General features: G+C 40.2%; 1 protein-coding gene across 1 annotated transcript in view; it reads right to left on the bottom strand.

The window, feature by feature from the left end:
- The window catches only part of FSTL5 (follistatin like 5), a 597054-nt gene that overhangs the window by 176026 nt on the left and 401948 nt on the right, over window positions 1-19080 (bottom strand). Inside the window, exons 5-6 of the mRNA XM_066574679.1 lie at window positions 17592-17788; window positions 14369-14489 (exon numbers count right to left, since the gene is read on the bottom strand). Coding sequence (XP_066430776.1) covers window positions 14369-14489; window positions 17592-17788 — 318 coding nt within the window. The remainder of the gene's footprint in view (window positions 1-14368; window positions 14490-17591; window positions 17789-19080) is intronic.

Genomic DNA, 19080 nt, shown 5'->3' with positions numbered 1-19080 from the left:
GGATAGTGTATTTATTCATCATTACAAAGTTAAAGAAATAGATTTGACAGTTCACTAAATTGTGATATGTATGGTAAAAAATCTCATTCCATCCTCACTGAAAAAATGACCAAATATGGGATTGACAAGGCAACTGTTAGGTGGATTCACAACTAGTTGAGTGATTGTACTCAAAGAGTGGTCATAAATGGCTGCACATTCAATTGGAAGAATGTTTCAAGTGAAGTACCACAACGGTCTGTCCTGAGCCCAGTGTTGTTCAACATTTCTATAAATGATCTAGATGAGGGAACTGAGAAGAAACTGATCAAATTTGCCAACAACACAAAGCTATGAGAGATAGCTATTACTAGAGAAAAAAAGAGAGGATTCAAAAAGATCTAGACAAGCTTGAACAGTGAGCAGCAGCTAAAAGAATAGTATTTAATAGGAAGAAATGCTAAGTCCTACATCTGGGCAAGAAAAATTAAAAAGGCACATACAGAATAAGAAACACTGGGCTAAAAAGTGCATGCAAAAAATTCTTGAGTATACTAATAGATCACAGACTGAACATTAGTCAACAGTGTGATACAGTAGCAAAAAAAGGCAAACACAATTCTGGAATGGATTAGGAGAAGCATAGACTGTAGATTAGGTAATTATTAGAGATGAGCGAGCATACTCGTCTGAGCTTGATACTCGTTCGAGTATTAGGGTGTTCGAGATGCTCGTTACTCGTGACGAGTACCATGCGGTGTTCGAGTCACTTTCATTTTCTTCCCTGAGAAATTTGTGCGCTTTTCTGGCCAATAGAAAGACAGGGAAGGCATTACAACTTCCCCCTGCAACGTTCAAGCCCTATACCACCCCCCCTGCAGTGAGTGGCTGGCGAGATTAGGTGTCACGCCATTCAATGATATCATTGTCATTGGCTGTGATTGGCTGAAGGCATGTGTGTTTTCTGGAGGCGGGGATTTCAAGCTCTGCGTCCAGAAAGCAATGCTCTGCCGGGGACCAGGAGGGAGCGATAGCCTGCAGCAGCGCCGCAGAACGCCGGGAGAAGTGAGTAATGATTTTTATTCTTTGCTCCGCTGTATTCCCGGTGTATAAGGTGACAGTTGGGGGGTCGTCTTATACACCCCGTCGCCTTATATGCCGGTATATACGGTATATATTTTTATTTTTACACATTTCTGGATGAATTGCAGGGAAGGGCTTATATATTTAAGCCCTTCCCGACAATTCATCCCGCGATCGCCGGCAGCCCATTGCTTTCAGTGGAACCTGCTGTATTGCCGGCTCCAATGAATTCAATGGGCAAACATCGTTCTTCTCTGCCACAGCTGTTACAGCTGTGGCAGAGGAGAACGATCTTTATGCTGACAGTGCGGGAGGGGGCCCACTCTTGCCGCTATTGTGGCTTAATAATGGGACCTGGGAACTTGAGATGCAGCCCAACATGTAGCCCCTCGCCTGCCCTATCCGTTTCTGTGTCGTTCCCATCACTTTCTTGAATTTCCCAGATTTTCACAAATGAAAACCTTAGCGAGCATCGGCGATATACAAAAATGCTCGGGTCGCCCATTGACTTCAATGGGGTTCGTTACTCGGAACGAACCCTCGAGCATCGCGAAAAGTTCGTCCCGAGTAATGAGCACCCGAGCATTTTGGTGCTCGCTCATCTCTAGTAATTATCCCTCTCTATTTTGCCTTGGTCAGACCTTATCTGGAATACTGTGTCCAGTTCTGGGCACCCCAATTTAAAAAAGACATTGACAAGCTGGAGCAAATTCAGAGAAAAGCTACCAGGATGAGAATGTTTAGCTTGCAGAAAAAAAGACTAATAGCTTTGTACAAATATCTGAGGGCCTGTCACAGTGCAGAGGGATCAGCCCTATTCTAATTTGCACAAGGAAAGATTAGAAAAAAATGGGATGAACTGAAATGGAGGAGACAGCATAGACATTAGAAAAGATTTTTGGACAGTGAGGGTGATCAATTGGTGGAACATGTTGCCATGGTAGGGGGTGATTTCTCCTTCATTAGAAGTCTTCAAACAAAGGCTGGACAAATATCTGTCTGGGATGATTTAGTGAATCTTGCATTGACCAGGGGGTTTGGACCCAATGACCCTGGAGGTCTCTTCCAACTCTATGAGTTTATGATTTTACGTGCTTTTATCTGCAGTATCACTACAGTTATATGACAACAATTAGAAGATATGTTCAAGAATAATGGAAAAAAAAATCTCCTTTAGGAAGATAACATTATCCATGCAGGTTGTCAAGTAAAAGTAGTTCAACTGTCAGAAGCAGAATAGAAAAAAAATACATTAAATAAATGCATGGATGATAAGAAAACAAAACATTAATTAAAAGATTAAACTACAAGTCATTTGTGCCTTGAAAGCTATTATCCTTAGCTATTCAAGGGTTTCTTTCTGTAGCTGGCATGGACAGCATGTGCCGAGGATTATGTTGTATAATTTTTTTTTTTGTTTTTTGGTGTCTTTGTCAGCCCTATTTTAATGAGAATCAATAAAATATTGTTTTAGGTTGTCTATAACTGTGAAGGGCTGGCATGGACAACAGTTCAACTACTTCCAGCAAATAACTGAAGTACCTTGACATATATTCGTAAATCCTCATTTACACGCAACGATTATCGCTCAAAATTCATTCAAACAATGGCATATGAGCGATAATCGTTGCATGTAAATGCTACCATTGTTTACTTTTCGTCTAAACAATGATTTTAAGGTGAGCATAAAAATCATCATTCAGTCGGAGAGCAGATAACAGGGACCGCATGCTGTGTTCTGCATGGGGGTCGGAGATTACATTGTATTCAGCTGACAGCCAGTGTGATAGCAAAGGAGCTGTGTGAAGAGCTCAGATCACCTTCTGTGCTCTGCAAACAGCTCCTGGAAGCTCATTTATACTCAAATAAAGCTGATAAAGTGCTAAGGGACATTAGTGTTCATTAGCACTTTATGCAAAATGATTACTAAAGCTGTCAATCTTTCAAGCGTTTGAAAGATTTTCTTTGTGTGCAAATGGGTCTTTAGTAAAATGTGATCCTACAGGCACTTGCACCACTGTGCCCATGAAATTACCCTCAGAGAATGGCTATAATGCACACTTCTACTCACCACAACAGTCAGGATCACAGAAAACTCAGTTCCTAGCAGTTAATCCTCTCAGTGCAGGTATTAAGCTTCAATGTGGTGCTGCATAAAGAGGGGTGGGGGCCTTGTACTCAGATCCATGATGCTGGCACCAAATAAAGGTCCCTAGGGATGCCTTTTAGAAATGTTTGTTGGGGCTTAGCAGTAGTTTTCTAACTGGTGTCTGCACATATTTCTATAAGAAGACAGAATATACTGGCATGTACAGATTTAGCAAACGTTAACTTGACAATTAACTTATGTTAACAAAACTACAATGTATTACAATGCTGTTCAATGAGTAATATGAGTAAAATGAGTAATATGTCTATATGTTGTAAAAAATGTGTAATATAATTCACTTATTAGGAATTAAAAAATTGGAATAAAAATACACAAAAACTAATTTTATTTAATTAAAATTAATTTTATTGTATATGCAGTAAAATAGCCCCTGTATTTTTGATGTCTCCGTAACTGTAGTAACACATACACAAAACACCAGGTTACTGCAGTTACATGCGTTCTGTGAACCGGAGTCCTATAATTTTTGCCGCAGACGTTTTTCCACATGTAAAATTCGCACATGTGACCACATTGAAAAGCATTGGCTCTATCTAGCGCAATCTTTTTTACTTGTAGAAAAACGCCAGTCAAAACGCCCGTGTGACTGAGCCCTTTGTCAGGCTATGCTGAAAGTTGTAGTTTCGCAACAGCTGGAGATTTGCAAGTGGCAGACTACTGATGTTTATAGAACCTTGTATTAAATTACCTTGTTTCAACTTACTTGTTCCTATACAACTTAGTAACCCCTTTGAATGCCCCAAGGCAAATAACCTGAACACGCGTTTTAACATTATTCTGTAAATTATGGTGTGTTCTAAAAAACTCGCTTTCATTTTTAATTATTTCAAGCATTTCTGTTAATGAGCTATAGATATGTTTACTTTATGTTCTGCTACACAAAAGGAAATACTATCTGTGATAAATTTAAGGTACAGATTCTATTAGACCTTTTGCGCAAATTATCTGACTACACTGGACAACAGAGAACAAAATAGATATTTGTTACATTCTGAGAACATTTCCTGCTGTTATAATGGAACCATTAAATTTATGATAAAATGCATATTTTGCTCTCAAATCCCCACTCTCTATAAAGTACTTATAGCTCACTGGATAGAACAAACTAAAGCTCGCTATACACATTAGATTAAAACCTTCTAAAAATGTCAATTTCAACCATTTCTGATTAATATCTGGCATTAAAGGGAACCAGACGCTGAATGTATGGTTGTAAATGTTTAATGATTTTAAGCTTCCTTGTGTTAGCATGAGTTTTGATTAATCTGCAGCACAACCCTGTACTTTGTGCTAGCAAACATGAGTAAGAGTTCAATATATTCATAAGTGTTACGTTCGCTCGAATGTGAGACACACCACGCCCAGGGTGAAAATAAAGTTGTGTTCACACAGGCTGCCAACTGCAGAATGGAGCAAATTATCATATAATATCATAAATATCATATAATCTAAACAAAAGGAGGAAGGGACAACCTCATCCTGAGTACTAGGACAAGAACCGTCCTGCCTAAAAGCGAGGTTATTGCCTTGATAAAAAAGGACCCACATCTCATACCTTGAACACTATCTGTAGCAACTAAAAGAAAAACATAGTAACATAGTATGTTATGCGAAAGAAGACATATGTCCATCCAACTCAGCCTATTACCCCTCAATGTTGATCCAGAGGAAGGCAAAAAAAAACAAAACAATTAGGTAGAAGCCAATTTTCCCCATTTAATTCTTTCCAATCCGCTGACTGACGTCTTCAGACATTCTGATTGTAGGCTGTACAGCTCCAATGTCAGAAGACGTCCGGCAGGGTATTCTTACTGTATATTACTGGCCGCTCTGTTGTTGGGGACCTCTCCAGCATGTCCCATACCGCAGTACTGGCTTTAGCCAGCAGATAGCGCCATTGTATAATGGCAGAAAGAGAAAATCCTCTAGGAAACCCTGAATCCAAAATTGGATTGCAAAGAGTTAAGGTCAAAAAATTCCTTCCTGACTCCAATTGGAATAATCACTGGATCAACAACCCTTTTGAAGTTATTAATGATACAGGACACACATTTACATACATACATCCACTTCGAGTATTGTTAGGGTGTTTTCACATGGGCAAGATTTCCACATAAGGTCAGTCCATGTCAGAGATGGACAGAACTAGCACAGAGAAAGAACCCACAAGTTTGAAAAATCACTGCATATTCTATTTGTGTGTGGGTCTCACACTAAAATAGGACATGTAATGTGCAGTGTCCCACACTTCGCACAGCACATGGATGGAGCATCCATGTGCTGTGCAATGCGAGTTGCGTCAGAGAATCTTGGATGCAACTAGCTCTTGGCTGTGTGAATTCAGACACTCATGCATATTATAATATGATAACTATATGGTACAATAATTAAAAATTAAATTAAAGATTAAAATTCTTTAAATTAAAGATTATAATCATATATCAACCCAGGGTCAAATGGGGTAGGCGACATTGTCCAGTAATGAACAATGGACACAATTTATGAAACAAAACATGGCTTTAGGTGGAATACTATAGAAGCCAGGATATAAGTGCTACTCTTAGTACACTCTGAGGCCTCAGTCACACGGGCGCATCGGCACCCGTACACCAGCGCCGATGCGCCCGTGTGACTGCAGGAAGGAGACGGACGTACCTGCAGACAGCCGTCTCTCTGCAGCGCCGGAGGAAAGAACACATGGCCGGCAATGAAGCCGGTCACATGTTCTTTCCTCCAGCGCTGCAGAGAGACGCCTGTCTGCAGGTACGTCCGTCTGCTGGTGTCAGTCACACGGGCGCATCAGCGCCGGTGTACGGGTGCCGATGCGCTCGTGTGACTGAGGCCTGACACATGCGCCTTTTTTCACGATTACCGTGATGTTTTGAATGTCACAGTAATCGCAGTAGAATGCTACCATTGATTTCAATGGGACCTTGCAGACTTGCGCACAAACGCAGCATTTTCTAATGCTGCGATTTTCAAGCACTGTCTGCTCTATTTTGCAGCGTTTTCACATTTTTAACGCACCTCCTCACCCATCATAATGATCAAGTGTGTTAAAAAGCACTGTTGAACGCAGTAACCTGTATCAGAAAATGGCGGCAAAATCAAGGCAAAACGTTTTGCCGACGCTGTGTGTAAGAGTGGCCTTATTCTCTACTATATAACCATGGACTGAATTTTATCCAGTAAGGGACCTTTCACACAGGGCAGAATATTCATGTTGCGGAATACGTCCCACTGTAGAATATTCAACACCAAAATCCACACTGCTAACATGGATTTTGTTATAGAATTAAAAAATAGAATTCTGCTGGCAATTCCACGCCAAAATCCAGTTAGCAGTGTGAATTTTGGTGCAAAATTCAGGGGTGGCATATTCCACAAATCTGTCACTGAGAATTCTGATTGGTGTAAAAGATCATTATGGCTGGGTTCACACAGGGCGGATTTGCCTCCTGGAAATTCCATCTGGAATTTCATTGAGGCAAATCTGCCTGTGGCCGCTAATCCCGGCATTAGCCAGCCATGGGGACGAGATTTGTCAAAAATCACATCCAAATGGGACAGCCAATCCGTCACAGCAAAACCAGCAGAAGCTGGTACTGCGGTGCGGATTCCCCGGTTGCAGCATGTCAATTTCTTTTTTCCTTTGTGGCCGCGTTCTCTCCGCTATTGGAGCACTGGCCACAATGGAAAAGTGTGCGGCCACGCCGCTCCACAGCCAGCAGTTTCCTGCCAGAAATCTTGCAGTTTTTCACTGCAGGCAATGCGCGAGATTTCCGCAGGGAATACGTCCCGTGTGACCCCAGCCTAAAGGTTCCTATTTGAATGGCTGCGATGTGATACATGTTTATCTTAAGGAAAACCCTTCATAGAGCTTTCGAAATAAAACGTATAGATTTGCTAGTTCACCTCCAAAGATGAACACACCCAGACTTGTTTTTCTGTCTTTACAGAACAATATTATTTCAGAAGTCTGATCGCACAATAAACATAAGAATAATGATACCTTGGTCCCACAGCAGACCTTTGAAATGAGAAAGAGATTGCCTTGCAAGAGAGCACTATATATGTATTCTGTTTAAGAAGCACAAAGGTTTAACAGTAAGCACTCTGTGGTTTTAGTAGCTCAGTAATTCCCATAACAGATTTTTCTTTTAGCTACACAAATAATAAATAAAAAATAGCAATAAATAGTTTTATTTCCACATATGGTGTGGTAGCTCTCATGCTCATCTACCAGTGGTACATCATGTGCATCTAGAATTTCATCGGATTTATTTTCTTTAAAGAAACTATTTACTCTGTAGCTACTGCAATTGATTGTTATTAACAATTGTACATGCAGCAGAGCATTAGTTTACACTCATTATTTCTTGTTTTTTTTAAAACTACTATTCTCTACCAGCAGTCGACTTAGCAGGCGAGCCAGTCTAATTAATCCCTGGTGTTATTAATTAGCACAGCAAAATTACACCTCCTATGGGGGATTGGATACGTAAATGCTCACAAAAATAGAGCATGTCACATATTTTTTCGTGCGACCGAATTTTGCACACAAAAATGCTCCATGTGATGAAGCCATTGAAAGCAATGGTTTGCAATACTGAGTGAAGGAGCCCTAAAAGAGTAGTTTCCAAGACTTCTCTACCCTTTCACACATATTGAGGAAAATATCTTAAGATCAGTATTTCAAATGCCAGTCTTAGGGCTCCTGCAGATGAGCGTTTGTACAGATATACTCACAATAGCGTGACGCAATAGCACTGTGAAGGGAGTGCTATGGCGTGTGAATCTGCACATTATACTGTAATTTTCTATGCTACTGTCCCAGTTACAATGCTGTGGGACACACCCGAACTGTGACTGATCTGGCTAGGCAGCCTAATTAATCTATGGTGTTATCAATCAACACCTCAAAATCCAGCACTGAACTGTGCGATTTCATGCAGATGGGGTGCACAAATGTGACTCCTATGGTACCTTGGGTGCACAAACGCACATACAAATAGATCATGTCACGTATATATGGAGTTTGCGTGAGCGATTTTGTGTGTGCAAAAACGTGGGCGAAATCACCTGTCTGCAGAAGCCCTTAATATTATTTGCACTGGTGCATTATGTGCGTAATTTATGAAGGGATACACTCATCTTTATATATTAGGTAAGTTTCAGCTCCCCTTCTTACTGTGAATGGAGGGAGCAGAATGGAAGGATCCCTGGGACCACTCTGCCCCCATTTACTAGCATGCTTCCATTAGTCAGCAATGCTCCTTCTTGTGTACAAGCACAGGAACAATTATCTCTGGGATGACTTGTCTGGCATATGTTGCCCAACAGATCATCCCATGTAAAAGCACACTTATATTACTGAATACACACGATTCTTAAAGATCAGAAAGATTCTTCAAGATCAAGATACTGGCTTGCATAAACACATTTGCTTAAAACTTTAATCAGAGACTAGGTTTGCTGGAAAACAGAGCCTTAACCCCTTAGTCACTGCCGATATGCCTTTTGATGACCTGTATCAGTGGTCTATGTGCAAAGAAAGATCTCTTCATACATCGCAGGTGCCAGCTGTTTATTACACCGCTCATGGTAGCTGTTACCTTTTAAATGATGCTGTAAATTCTGACAGCAGCATTTTAACCTCCCGGACATCAATGAGATCACTTCTGCAAGGCCCCAGGGCTGCCATGGCAGAATGCCTATCAAGCCATCCCCGTTTTTATGTCCATACATTGCAGGCACCAGCTAATTCTTATAGCCGACACCCGCTGGCAACAGCTCCAATGATCCAAGCATCTCAACGGACCTGTTAGCCCTTTAAATGCCACTGTCAAATCTGACAGAAGCATTTAAATCCCCCAAACGATGTTCCAGGGTCCTGTACAGCCCCCTGCGATGAGATCACAGGGAGATGTTTAGGTGTCATGGCACTCGTGGGCCTTCTGAAAGGCCCCAGGGCTGTCTTGGCAGAATGCCTATCAAGCCATCCCCGTTGGGTGGCTTGATAGACTAGCTGCCTGATCGCAGTATGATGTAATTGCCTTGTAGTAGCATAAAATTTGCATCTATCTTGGACATACACAGCATGTTTAGAAATGTCTGCATTATTTATTTGGTATCTTGGGTAAACTTAGCACTGAAATATCTATTTGCAGTTTCTTTGATTTGATTCCTTTCTCAAAGGCATTGTAGCAATGTGAGTATTGTTTTAAATATCTTCCCACAGATGTACTGAACTTGTAACTCTACATTCCGAGGCACTTGAGATTCTTCCAGAAGCAGATAAACTCAAGTTTAGCTCTCTTTTATCAACTTCTGGCAGAAATGTGAAAGCTGGCATTGTGTTCTATTTTTTAACTATATGGTGCGTTAGACGTCTGTTACAAATGATTTGGTTTGATTTGAAGTTACAAAATAAATGTATTCATTAGTAAAACGTTTTCTATAAATTACATTTTACAGAGCAAAAAGAACTGCTAACCAGATGTGTACTATAGCTAATGTGATTCATATTCTGGAAAATTATATATAGATACAGCAGATGATACTGAACATTACATGGCTGGAAGTATGGTATGTAGACAATCATTACGAATAATCACATTCCCACTAGAATGAAAAATAAGAAGACGAAAATGAGACAGTATTGGTGCTGTAGAAAAATGTTATTTCAACCTTCCAAATGTTCACTAGTGGTTTGTGACAAAGAATTGCCAAATAAAAGCAGTAAATCAGTCCTTTTCTTAAAAAAGCAGCATTCTTCATAGCTCATTCACACATTCTGGAATTAGTAGCAGAATATGCCACCCCAGAAATCTATACTAAAATCTGCATTGCTAAATGCAGATTTTGATGTAAAATTGTCAGCAAAATCAAGTAATTGTCGATTCCACATCAAAATCTTCCAGTTAGACACGTGGTTGGTTGCTGGGTGCAGATTTTTCTGCATAGTGGTAAAGTTTGCTGCAAATTTCAGTATGTGTGAAAGACCCCCAAAGAGGTAGTCCAATCTCATAAAGTGATGGCATATCTCTAGGATATAGCAACACTTTATGGTGGGGGTATGATCCTTGGATCCGGAGAATGAAGAGGATACAGCGATGGTTTAGTGTTGCATCCCATTTGCTGTTTTTCCCACAGACAATAATTATTTGGTGACTGGCTTTGTAGGGAGCTACAGTGCGGCCTCATTCAGTGTCTATGACCAGCTATTCAGGGATGCCACTGTGCAGTAGAAACCTAGAAAGTGAAGCAGTGCTGAACTCCTCTTCATTTTCAGGATCAGTGGGGGTCTTGGAGATCATATATCCGCCGATCATGCAGTGATGGCATATTCTAGTGATATGTCTGAATTTCTAAGATGGGAACACCCCTATCAGTGTTTTCTGGTATGCATGTGGACTTTGAATCACAAAAAGCACATGGTTTCTTTCTCAAAACACAGCTGGAGCATGCTCAACCCATTCTCAATTAATGGGGTAACCATTAGGAGTCCCATTCTTGTGATTGGTTGGGGTCCCAGAAATGAGGCCCCCACCAATCAGAAAATGATCCCCTATCCTATGGATAGAGAATAAGTTTCAATGTTGACTTAGACCATTTAAGTATTGGCCTACATATGTTTAGGCATTCTGCATTATCCATTCATTCAACACTTACCCTCATTATACAAGACTACTCGTAACATTTTCCTGCTATCTAGTGACAAAATATTAACCCGTTAATGCTTCAGGACATCATGGATATTTAGGGTTTGTGTAGAGCGGAATCAGGAGTCAATCCTGCTCTATACAATGCATGTGCTTGCTGTCTTTGGCAGCTGACACCCACCCACAACAAAAATACAACTCTTCCTGCAAAAGCCAAGCCCCCCGACAGCCATGCTGATTAAACAGTAATGATTTTTTGAAAGTGGAGAGGCGAAACCGAAAATAAAAAAAGGGCAGCAACCTTAAGGGATATGTAACATTACATGCATATTACATTTATATGCAGCTGCAAGGAACAGATTTTTGCAAATAAATTGAGAAGCCTTTTCTTTATGATGCTCACATTTAAATTGAATAGACGTACGGACAAAAACAAGGCCAAAGTACTGTAAGTAAATACGATAAAAAATAAAGGGAAATAACTTCTTTTTCATGTTGAAAGTCACTGAGTTTTATGTTGTTGCCGCCATATAATGTAAACACTCAAAGCATATTGCAAGTCCAGCTCTGCTAAGTATTGCCACATGACATTCAAAATTCTGACATTTGGAGTTCAGATTCTGACTGCAAACTTTCAATTTCTCAGCGTGTGTTCTTATGTGTTGTGAGAGGCACATTCAACTGTCAGAAATGTGCATGCTGTATGTTGTGTTGTAAGTCTAAGCAGAAGGAGGTCTTGCACATTTCCGCATGTGAAATTGGCCTTAGGAATTGGTTTCAGAGATACAGTGAATACGTCTTTAAATTTGGAAGGCACAGCTCACCCCAAATAATGTTGTACCCATTGGGCAAACATTTTGAATCTTATGAACAACAAAAAAAATGTTTTTTGGGGGGTATATATGTGGCACGACCTTCAGGCGTCATATACTGTATTAAATGAAATTGTATATTACCAAAAATTCTCAATTTATTAATTAAAACCAACTTGTATAAACGTTTCGAGGTTAGTGAACCTTTTTCTCAGTACTCACATACAGAGTGCACAGCATTGAATGGCTGTGATTGGTTCATAGAGGGCTGGCTCTTATTGGCTAAGCCAAAGCACTCGAGAACCAATCACAGCCAGTGCTTCCTGGAGGTCGTGAATGTGAACCCCTGACCAGGAAGCGCTGAGAGAAAACTACAAGCAAGTGCCGGGGACCTGCAGAGAAGATGCGGCAGATTGAACAGCGGCTGTCAGGTGATGTATTTGGTTCTTTTACATTTTTTTTATGCAGCTATGACTTATTTTTGGGGTAGGGCTCATATTTCAAGCGCTCCCACAAAAATCCTGGCAAAAGAGCACTACAAAGTCCAGCGACTTTATAGCGACATAAAATCATTATATCGCCGTGAGAAAACACAGCAATATTGTGCAGGCCACCAATGCAATATTGCTGCAATTTCCTTGCAGTGATATCATATTGCCCATGTGAAAGAGGCCTAAACCTAATCAAAAATCTTACTGTAATTCCCTAGGTCTAATATAATGCATTAACTAAGGGCTCAGTCACACGGGCACATCGGCGCCCGTGTAACTGCAGTCAGCTGACAGCCGTGCCTGAAGACGGATGTCTCTCTGCAGCAGCGGGAGGAAGAACATGTGACCAGCTTCATTGCCGGTCATGTGTTCTTTCATCAGCGCTGGAGAGAGACGGCCATCTTGAGGTATGGCCGTCTTCTGTCAGTCACACGGGCACATCGGCGCCAGTGTACAGGTGCCGATGCGCCCGTGTGACTAAGCCCTAAGGCTGTATTCAGACGGGCATAAAATTGGTGCTTTTCTGCTGCTGCATTATTGACATAACACCCAAATCTGCTTTGCTTTTATTCAATCTCTCTTAGAGCAACATAAAGTAGTAACAGGCACACTGATTACACCAATATGTATGTTATATGTATCTATGAATTAGATTGTCAGAAACCTCCCTATCACTGTGCTTAGAAAGAGACAGTTTTCAATCAGTGGCTGGAGAATGAGTTTGGTGGGGCTCAACCGGGGTGCATCCTCTCACCCTTCTTGATTAACCTATATGCGAAAAATGGACCTAGAAGAATTGGAAACCGGGGTAAGAATAGGTGGTAGAAACATCAACAATCTCCATCATGCAGATGACACAGCTCTGCACTGAAAATGAAAAAATCAACAACGAGGCCATAGAGAGAGTGTGTGAGACTTTATCTTCCTTGGTTTGAAAATTGACCAGAATAGAGTATCTATGCCAGAGATAAAACGTATGATAGCATTGGGGCGACGTGCAATGCTAAACATGGACAAAATCTGGAAAACTAGGGATATCGGTATGGCAACTAAATGCAGGATAGTACAAACCATCATTTTCCACATAGCCATGTATGGATATGAAAGCTAGATTGCGAGAAAATCTGATAGAAAGAAGATTGATGCATTCGAGCGTAAGACCCGATTTAACACTGGAGGGGAATATGGCCTGGTCAAGCTCCCGTGTTTTGGCCATGAAATGCGAGCAGAGTCGCTAGAAAAATCTATAATGCTGGGACAGATCAGTGGCAAAAGGAGACATGGCTACCAAAGGACATAATGGCTGATACTGTCAAAGCTGCTACTGGCATGGATATCACACAACTGAAAGAAGCAGTGCAAAACTGAAAAACATGGAGGGAGGGAGCCTTTAGGGTCACCAAGGATCATGAACTACTAAACAGCTAACAACAACAGCAATCCTGCAGCTCATGAATGTCAGGGACTACATACTATAGTCTTTTATGTTTATGCTATTACTGATAAAATGTAAGTTTATAAACATTATTTATGTTTGTGAGTATGTGTGGTGTGAGTGGTTTTTGCAACTTATTTGAAACCACTATTTGGATGTTGGTAAACTTTTTGATCATGGAGTCAATAATGGCCTAATTAGATGCAGAGGTGGGACTAGATGTGTAAGTGCTCATCTTCTCACATATTTTCTGAAGAAAAACCCCCATATGTTTAAATTATATAGTAACTATCTTCTCTGATTATGGAGGTTGATAACATAAATAAAAGTTCACCATACCCCCACCTAGGGTGATCTAAAGCTAAGCAGAGACAGAAGGAGGATCACAGATTCTCCTCCTCTCCTTGCAACCTGTCATTGTGGCCCCCACTGCCACCCATCTCCTCCACACAGGCTGAGGCAGGAGCTGGCAGAAGAGGGGGCACTTCAATTTGCTGTATTTTAGGCTGGGTCACAGCTACAGCTACAATTCTAGTCTTGCTTTTAAGCCAGGACTCAAGCTCCAGCCGCAAACTAACCTTAAATAGAGCCATTAGTAGCAAGAATGTATTTTTCAGTCTTGCATAATAGAAACAACAGCATTTAATATATCCTGTATCTTTCTACTTTACCTTTTATTGTGATGACACATACAGAAAGATAAAAACAAGTGTATAGTCATAATGTGTACTCACGAAATGCTCGGTAGAATTCATCCAGAGATAAATGCTTATCGCCATTAAAATCATCATATTTTATTAGATCAAATAAGGAACATTCATTCAAATTCTTTCCAAAACCTTCTTGCCTCATCACCTAGATGCAGAAAATTGCAAAAATGCATATTAAAAATATGCATCAAAAGTTTGTGAAATCTAGTTTAAGGATAAATGACATTGTATTAACAAGTACCTGACTAGCTCATCAGAATATATGATGTACAATGTTTAAAAATGTTATGACTAGAGATGAGCGAGCGTACTCGGAAAAGCACTACTCGCTCGAGTAATTTGCTTTATCCGAGTATCGCTGTGCTCGTCCCTGAAGATTCGGGTGCCGCTGCAGCTGACAGGTGAGTCGCAGCGGGGAGCAGGGGGGAGCGGGCGGGAGAGAGGGAGAGAAAGATCTCCCCTCCGTTCCTCCCCGCTCTCCCCTGCAGCTCCCCGCTCCGTGCGGGCACCCGAATCTTCAGGGACGAGCACAGCGATACTCGGATAAAGCAAATTACTCGAGCGAGTAGTGCTTATCCGAGTACGCTCGCTCATCCCTAGTTATGACTAATCAAGTATATAAGTAGAGTGCTTTATTTTCAGATTTACAGCCATGATGGCTTTATTGGGAAAAAAATTGCATGGAGTTCAGGACATGCTGCAGATTTTCAAATTGAGCTACAGTGTATAATCACTTAAGGGTGTATATCTCACAGAGGCAGACCATGAGGCTGCTACTGTATGTAGTCCTTGGAAAAAGTGGGCCCAGCACTGGTTGATCCATCCTCTTTGCTCTTTTGTGGAAATAGCCTACACAGACATTTTGATTCTTTTTATGGTCCCTACTCTCTTTTATGTACGCCACTATTACAACTCACAATGAGTGCAAATTTGGTAATAGGTCTGTGTGGAGTAATTGTTGGCCATATGATTTCCTAATATAATGAGCATATTAACTAGTTAAAGAAGATATTGCTATAATGTAGTATCCCATATGCCAGTTTTTGTTTTCTCTATTAGAATACTATCATGATTTAAGCAAAAGACTCCTGTATCCCCAAACTCCTCTCACTACGCTACTGCTCTTGCTTTGCAAAATCCATTGTCTAGGTCATTGCCTCCTGAGTTCAAGGCCTTCTTTCTGAATATCCCTGCTTTTGGGCTTCCTGGCCCTTTCACTTTCATGTGAGATTACTATGCTTTCCACTAAGCTCATTCTGCTCAGCTGCTATTCTCCTGGACAAATGCTGTTATTATCTGTGTACTGACCACTGGCAAAGTATTGACTACATTTCTTTTTTTCACTCCTGCCAACATTTCTGTGTATATCTGTGTACTAAGCTCTGGCTGATTATTGACCATGCTTTTCCTAAACCCTCTATTACTGATAGCTATGTACTTAGCTCTGCCTTGTTCCTGACCTCTGTTTTTTATACCCAGAACTGGATTCTGGATCAGACAGTTACAATATCATGATTTCCACATCAATCCTTCCTATATATACTTGTTGGCTACATTTTTTTAGCTGCTATGCACAACTGAATTTTAAATATTAACCCCCTAAGCGTGAAGCAAAGGAACTTAAAAATATTTAAGCTTGTGCTTCCCATTATTTTATGAGCCATAACATTTTTTATTTTCACATCTAATTTTTTTAATGCTAACTATAACCATTCACCCCAATTAGATCCAATAGCAGTAGTTTTTTTTTACTGTTTAGCAACTTTTATTCTACATAAATATGTGACGTTTAAAGTTTTTATTCCTTTTTTTAATGCACCATCGTTTTTTATTAGTGGAAACTTTATTTTAGTATAGTTAAGAGGTTTTTTAAACTATAATAAAAGATCATAATTCCGTATAAGATTACAATATTGCCTGTGCATATAAAATGATCAAACTGCTGCTAGAGGAAACCCACACAGGCTAACAGACCTGGGGATCACAATTAGAGATGAGCGAGCACGCTCGATAAGGTCAGTTACTCGAGTGAGCATCGCTCATCTTGAGTAACTGCTTTCTCCTCCGAGCGTGCTTGGGGGAGGGGGGGGCAGGGGTGAGCGGTGGGCGGCAAGGGAGAAAGAGAGATCTCTCATTTTCCCCCCCACTCCCCTCCGCTCTCCCCCGCCGCCCCTCGCTGCACCCCCGTGCACGCTCGGAGGAGAAGGCAGTTACTCGAGATGAGAGAGGCTCGCTTGAGTGAGGCTCGCCTTACTGAACATGCTCACTCATCTCTAATCACAATGGATTTGTCATATCTGTGAACAATGAAGCACAAGAAAGACTCCATCCACTATGCTTCAAATTTGAAAGTTATTATATTTGTTTGTTACAAGCTTATTAATAGATATATTTTGTGAAATAACAGTCAGTTTTAAATTCACACAACAAAATTAATCTAATTAACAAGTAATTACTTGTAGCACTTGACGTTACATATGACACTACAGTGCAAGTAATTATTACTGCCGTACTAGAGACAAGATCATTCCGATCATTCTGCAATACTAGAGACATCTTTTTTGTAGCATTATTTTTCATCTTTCTGTTGCACTCAAGCATTAAAACTTTTTTCTAGGTTAAATTGAAACCTTTGAAAAGTAACCCCATGGAGTTAGAATACCTGTTTATGCATTAAAAAATCAATAGGTTTTTGAATAAGCAATCTTGGTAATTATACAGGCATTACAAGAATGACCAATAAGTCGTCGGAGCTGAAATGTTGTCAGTGCCAATAAGGATGCAAACTTATTTTAAATCGTTAAATCACAACCAGTTTACAGAAGTAAGAATAAAGTTTGTAGTTAGACTGATTGACTCCGTTGGCTAACTTGATAAGATGAAGACGCAAGCTTGTAAAATACATAAATTTTAGGTTTCCCGTCCGAAGAAGAAATTTACAATTTGATTAAGAAATAAAACCTATCCTAACTATCAATGTTACTTGGTGGATAACATGGCTTAAAAACGCCCTTTTGTTTTTTATGGGTGTGTTGAGGGTATAAAATTAATTAAGAGTTGAAAATGACAAATTCTATTTAATTAGAAAAATACCTGAAAACAATTGCATGCAATTCCAATAAATAACTGAGTTCATGCGCAGATGTTTTGGTGACTACTCACCTCTTTCATGCTGGCAGGAAGGGAAAACAAACATTGGCACCACATTTGTACATTAGCATGTGGGTAACAGAAACTAATAATTTACCTGAGATAATTCATTAGTGTCCACCAATCCATTGCTATTTTCATCAAAATACTTAAACATCTGGTCGACCAACATCTTCTTTAGACTAAATTTGTCCAGATTTTCCTTCTCGTTTTCCTTTCTGATGTATCTCTGGTTTTGAGAGTCCAGTAGTGCATTCTTCATCTTGCTGTATTCTGTGGCTTTACACTTGTCTCCTGAAAAGAAAAAAAAAATCACCCGACTTATTAGTTCATTCTAAATGCAGGAAGAAATACATCAAACGTGTATACTATAGACTGTTGGATTCACCATTAGCTTAAAATATATGTTTATTGGATACATTTTAAAAACTCTTCATCAAGATCAATTAGAACACAAAGGGTATAGTAGCTGTTAAAGTAATTATATTTATAATGCAAAGAAGGCTACGTAGCATGAGTTATTGATAAACCTGCTAAATACCAAGTTCACACCAAAGTCACATTTGAAAACTGTATCTGTTTGTTTTTCAAGTGTGCTTAAAAGGGACTGACAACCCCTGTTCTTGTAAATGTACTAATGACAAAAATGTTTAAATGCAAGAAACTGCATTAATGACATTGAATATCTATTGTGGGGGTTATGGTCAGGTGATAAGCGTTTATTTTCCTTCAGAAATACTGCTGTAAAGCAGATGTGGAATGCATGGACAGGATGAGTTCTTCAGAATGAGATATGCTAAAAGAAAAATCTGCTGTGCATATTTGTTGAATATCCAACTTCTCATTTTATTTAGAATATGGGAATGTAAAATCCAGCTAATAAATGCGTTTTGGGGGAAAACCCCTTCATCGGTAGTGCTGGGATGACTTCACTCTCAGGGAAGGGAACTCATAACCCTAAATACTGGGTAACATGAGTCATGAGCTGGAGCAGAGTGGATATCCAAGGCACTACCAATGAAGGGGTTACCCCCGTAACACGTTTATTAGCTGGATTTTAAATTTCAATATTCTAAATAAAACGAGAAGTTGGATATTCATCTAATTGTACTGGTACCTTTTTTGGAACCTCTGGAGAGTTGCGCCTACACAGCAGATTTTTCTTCCAGCATATTCTACCATCCCACCATCGGTGGGTTAATCTGGGTGGCAGCACTTCTTCCTATCTACCATATCCAATTTAAGTACTTTAAGACCAGGGTATCTTCCCAGGCCTTTAGTTTCAGTCTCCACTGTGGGTTTGCTCCCCTTCTTTCTCCCCGTATTTCTCTTGCTCCAGAATGAAACTTTCTGCTTTAGCTCATAGAGGAAAATTCTGCAATCTGTAGATATTCTTTTGGAAATAATTGGGTAGAAAAACCTAAGCAAAGCTTTCAACTGGTATAGTTTCTTTTCCAGAGATTATGGCCAATAGATGAATCTGCCACCACCTTAGGCCTCATGTCCACGGGTGGGTTTGATTTGCGGAATCACCACGGGAGATCCACAGATCAAGCCACCCATAGGAAAGCATGGGAGTCCGCACT

This window comes from Eleutherodactylus coqui, chromosome 7, assembly GCF_035609145.1.
Source record: "Eleutherodactylus coqui strain aEleCoq1 chromosome 7, aEleCoq1.hap1, whole genome shotgun sequence".
Lineage (NCBI taxonomy): Eukaryota > Metazoa > Chordata > Amphibia > Anura > Eleutherodactylidae > Eleutherodactylus > Eleutherodactylus coqui.
The sequence above is the reverse complement of the archived record's forward strand: the minus strand, read 5'-3'. Positions and strand labels throughout refer to the sequence as shown.